This window comes from Henckelia pumila, unplaced genomic scaffold (assembly GCF_033568475.1).
Source record: "Henckelia pumila isolate YLH828 unplaced genomic scaffold, ASM3356847v2 CTG_461:::fragment_3, whole genome shotgun sequence".
Lineage (NCBI taxonomy): Eukaryota > Viridiplantae > Streptophyta > Magnoliopsida > Lamiales > Gesneriaceae > Henckelia > Henckelia pumila.
In genome coordinates, this window is record NW_027331831.1 from 1,596,449 (window position 1) to 1,601,687 (window position 5,239).

Below are 5,239 nucleotides of genomic sequence, written 5' to 3' on the forward strand. Positions count from 1 at the left end.
TCTAAATTTCTCCTTTTTCACCAATCCAATATTAGCTATGTTCTTCATCTTCAAGTTCTTCTTCATTTTTATCTGGTGAGGGAAGTAAGGGGTGAGTATTTTGGGAAACACTCAGCAAGTGAAGGCCGATCGTACACTCAAATATCGAATATATATACATGATACGAATTCAAAGGAGGCATGTTTCAGTGCATGTCGCAACAGAATACGAGACAAAGAACCAAACAGAGTTCGAAAACAAGACATCAAGATACTTCATAACCGAAACATAAACTTAGAAATAGCACTGTTATTCATCTCGTTAATCATGGCTACTGATCAGTCCCTAATTGTAATTCCTATAAGGGGACGAGGCCTTAAACGGTTATTATAACCACCGCATCAGGGCCTTATCATATCATGTTTTCGGAAATTTTCTTACTATTTCTTAAGTTGAATTCTAATAGTAAATAACAAGGAATCGTGCAGAACGAAACATAAAACGAAATCAAAGGACATGAAACGAGTAATGTACGATCGAGTTTTCGAAATCAAGAACATCATTATTTTAAAACATATATATAAGCTCACTTACCTGAAAAATTTTGTTGAATCAAAAACTGATATAAAATTCTTCTAAAAACTTCATCTACTTTTTTCCATAAGAGCTCAACTCTTTGATGTCACAAGAACTTAACTCTTAGATACTATAATATGAGTGTTTGAAGGAAATATACATGTTTATCATCTAATTTCTTTCCATATATATTATAATAATACATTTGATGAAAGCTATATATAGTGGAATGGGCAATGAGACATTCATCTCCCCATTTAATCTTCATTATAAATACAATAATTTTACTTTATTGTAATCATTAACATTGTCATCAATCAAGTTTGTCCATTCAATTTCCTACATTTTGAAATGTGTGAAATATAATACATTTGATGAAAGCTATATATAGTGGAATGGGCAATGAGACATTCATCTCCCCATTTAATCTTCATTATAAACACAATAATTTTACTTTATTGTAATCATTAACATTGTCATCAATCAAGTTTGTCCATTCAATTTCCTACATTTTGAAATGTGTGAAATATGGTGGGTTGGGAAAGATTTATATATATATATATATATATATATATATAATACAAAAAGGACATGAAAGGTTGTCAATTTAATTAGAAGAACTTATTATCACATTGAAATGAATTTATAAAATCGGTTACCATTTTAAACACTAATAAATATTCCACATTAAAATGATAATTAAGATAAATCATTATGTTGAACATAGGATTAGTGAATAAAATAATAAGTTCTCTTTACATGTAAAATTCATTTAAAAATTCTTACTATATGTTAAGACGAGAACTGAAATTTAGAATAAAATTAAAATTAAAAATCTTAATTTTATATCACTAGTAGATAAACTAAATTTACAAAGATATTTTTATTTATTATATCGTAAATTTGGTCACGGACATCACACATATAGGCACTCTGGGTAAGGGAGTAACCAAGGAGACACAAGGAAAAGAGCGATGGGAGACAACGATCCAATGATGATATTTAGGATCAACTGGTCTTGGTGGATCCAGGAGGTGTACTCAGGATTGAGAGAGTGAGTGGCGGCGGTGGTGATGGTCTTGGCCGGACAAGGACGAGAACCATCAATAAAGACAAGGAGATTATGACCTGTGAGGAAGATCGTGAACTATAGTCGCCAAGAGAGGTAGTTCGAAGAGGTGAGCTTCAAGGGCGCGTGGGCAGCAACATTGAAGGAGATTGGAGAAGAAACAATGCCGGTGGCAGCCATGAAGTCGATCGGAAAAAAAAAAGAGGAAGATTTTTCGGTGACGGGACATGGCGGCGGCGACGATGGCTAGATGCTAGGGTTAGGGTTTATTGGTGTAGGCTGTGGGCTCTTGATACCATATAGAAACTAATAAGAGAATGATATTTTTATATACTCAAGAATGATTACATAGGATGTTTATATACAACAATAAAGACTTAAGAAATATAAAGATTACAAAGAATAAAAGATTACAAGATAAAAGAAAACATAATATACAATAAATATACATTAATATATTCCAATACATACATGAATTCATTGATTGATCTAGTATTGGAGTTATATATGGATCTTCCAAGGCTTATGTATATCATGTATTTGTATTATGCCTCAGGGGCCATAAACCATATATATATATATATATATATATATATATCTTCTAAGTAGTTTTTGACTCATCAAAGAAGACATAATTGGGTTAGGATTCTACACATTAGGTGGACCCAATTTCTTTTAATATTTTGAAAACTCATAATATTAACAAAATTATCTTGTTGAGTTCTTTATTAGATAATAAAAGATCTATATATACTTAATTGATTATTTGAGTTCACAAAATAATTCCCAAGACCGCTCATTCTCCGGGGCAGCATTGGCCATCGCCCATCAAAGGAAATTAGAAATCTTAAGTGGTAATTTGTCGGAGGCAAATGCATGTTTGTAACGGAATTAGAGACCGAATAAAAGTAAGTTTGTGTCTAATTTGCGATTTAAAAAAAGAAGCAAGTCTCTTGTATAGTATACGGAAATATGTATTTGATCGGTAAATATAGAGAAAGAATTAGTTAAAACGGGTGTCGGATCTTAATTATATCGAAGAAGTAATATGAATCCAATCTTATTACCATTTACTCTCAAAAAATATCAACTCAAATATATTGGTTTAATATTGCTTCCACTAAATCAAAAGCAAGTTCCCAAAACACATCAAGAAGGGTTTAACTGATACTTGTAAATCTCTTATTACATAGCCCAATTCCTCATGGATGAACAACTGTAACATTATACTCCAGAATAGCATCACCATTTGTGGTGTTCAAGTAATAAGTATTCACCTCTATGAACCCCCTCGCCATCCGAAACCGGCCCCGTCCTCCGACCACCGCCAGTTCTCTATGCTTCTCCGTTATCGGATTCCTCGAGAACACACTTAAGGAACTCCCTTTGAACTTCCCAGTATTAAAACCTAAATCAACATACATAACCAAAGTCAAGAACTTGTCTTGGCTTGATGAAAGGTACATCCCACGTGCGTTTCCTACGAGTTTCGACGTGAGCTCGGGGCCTTGTGTGAGGGGATCGTCGATGGCGACAAGGGTCCCGAATGGGACCGGGTCATCCTTTTTGCTGTTTGTGGAGTTCGGAGAGGCTATCGGGATCGCGGTGGGGTTTTTACCACTCAAGGTATCATGCAGGTAAAAATGGAGGTGGGTTGTTTTCTCTTGCAGCCTTGAAAATTGTTGGGTTTTGGAGTAGTATTCGGAATTCACTGATATAGTGAATATGCTGAGTAGCAAAATCTTGGGTAAGATCAAAGTTTTCTCCATTCTTCTCTGTTTTTCAAGTATTTTGTGGTGACATTTTATAAGTAGTATACACCCTCTATAATGAGAAACCATTGTGTAAATGTAAATTTGAGATCTTTATACCTTTCCAATATAACAAACAGTAGAGAATTATTTATGATTGATTACAAATTGCATTTGTAATTACAAAATTATCCTAAATATATTTTTGAAAGATTTTTTTTTTCAAATAGTGTAGCGATAATTTTGTAATTTTAATTGTACTTTGTAATCAAATTTAGATTGATTACAAATTGCATTTGTAATTACAAAATTATCCTAAATATATTTTTGAAAGTTTTTTTTTCAAATAAAGTGTAGCGATAATTTTGTAATTTTAATTGTATTTTTTGATCAAATTTATAATCTCATTTGTACATATAACATTTTCCATTATTTATTTTGGCATCTTGGATTTTGATTATGCATTTATTTCAATGGCAGGTTGGATTTTACGGAGTATTGGCATTTAAAAAACTTCTTGAGAAGTTTTACTTTAACTAGTCGTTCCTTCACACGCATTGCGTATGTGATTAAAATATGAAAATTATTTATTGTATATATATATATATATATATATATTATTTTTGTTTCAAATCAATTTAAATTTGAAAATAAAATAAAAACACAAAAATAGAGAAAATCATGGACAAATGAAGTTTGAAATAAAGATAGAGATTTTTTTATTTTTTGTTTTTTTAAGGGTATTTTAGATATTTCGTCTTTGGTTTCGCCAAATTAATTTTAATTTGGTTATTAATTGGTGCTCTTCTTTAATAATATAGTAAGATAACTGTCATATTAGACAAAATATTACTGTCAAGGTCTAAGATTTTGAAAAAGATAAAAAAAAATTTATATATATTGATAGGGTGTTTGACTAAACTTATTCAAAAGAGCTTATAAACTCCTATAGCTTAAAAGTTGTTTTATGAGTTTATAAACTGTTATGACTTATTTTAAAAATAAGCTGTTAAAGTATTTGGGTAAACTTATTTTAAACAACTTAAAGATGTTGATATGTTTTGATAGGATCGATTAGGGTGTGTAAACTGCTTCGATACCACTTTGATGGAATCGATGATTGCTGATTGAGTAGTTATGCTCAACTCATTAGTAAACTTATGTCCAGAAAGCACTGTAGCAGTTGACGCTATAAAAACTCTTAAAGTTGGTTCAGTTGAGGTTAGTGAACTGAATATTTGTCTTCTTGTGTGTCGATACTAATTTGCAAACAAGTTAGTTTGTGCGTAATAATGCAAACTAGTATATTGAACTTGAGCTATGATGGACTGACTGCGTATGTGAGTGATGAACTGAAAAGTAAGATTGCGTGGTGATTGTTTATGGATATTCGGATATTTCAAAGACTTTTACGTCACCCCTTCTTTCAACTCGGAAGAATTCACTCTAGAAGACTTTGACTATTACAATCAACTTGCAACAGCCCACTCCAAGACTAGGACTTACACACACTGTCTATCCCAGAATTCCTAGAAACACTTCATGAACACAGTTCACGACTGCTTCTTGTTACAACGAGGTTTGCAGCACCTCAACTGATCACACTAATATAACACTGATTACAGCACAACACTTAGCACTTGATTGATCTTCTAATCACAGATGCTTGCTTGTGTTCTTCGGCTTGCTTGAATATGATCTTCAGTAATTTTTTATTTCCTCGACTGATTGTGTATGGGTAGACTGAATGTGTTCAGTTTACCTTTGATAGCGAGAGTATACTTGCGAGTGATTTTTCAAGATGTCGGTGTGTATTGAAATGTCCCAAAGCTGAGTATTTATACTCGGCAAACAACGACTCTT

At 32.2% G+C, this 5,239-nt stretch overlaps 1 protein-coding gene across 1 annotated transcript; it reads right to left on the minus strand.

Moving 5' to 3' along the window:
* Window positions 1-2,709: 2,709 nt before the first annotated feature.
* On the minus strand, window positions 2,710-3,394 carry LOC140872308 (dirigent protein 4-like). Its single transcript, XM_073275129.1, has one exon. The coding sequence runs from the start codon at window positions 3,392-3,394 to the stop codon at window positions 2,828-2,830; it is 567 nt and encodes a 188-aa protein (XP_073131230.1). The 3' UTR covers window positions 2,710-2,827.
* Between the last annotated feature and the right edge of the window lie 1,845 nt (window positions 3,395-5,239).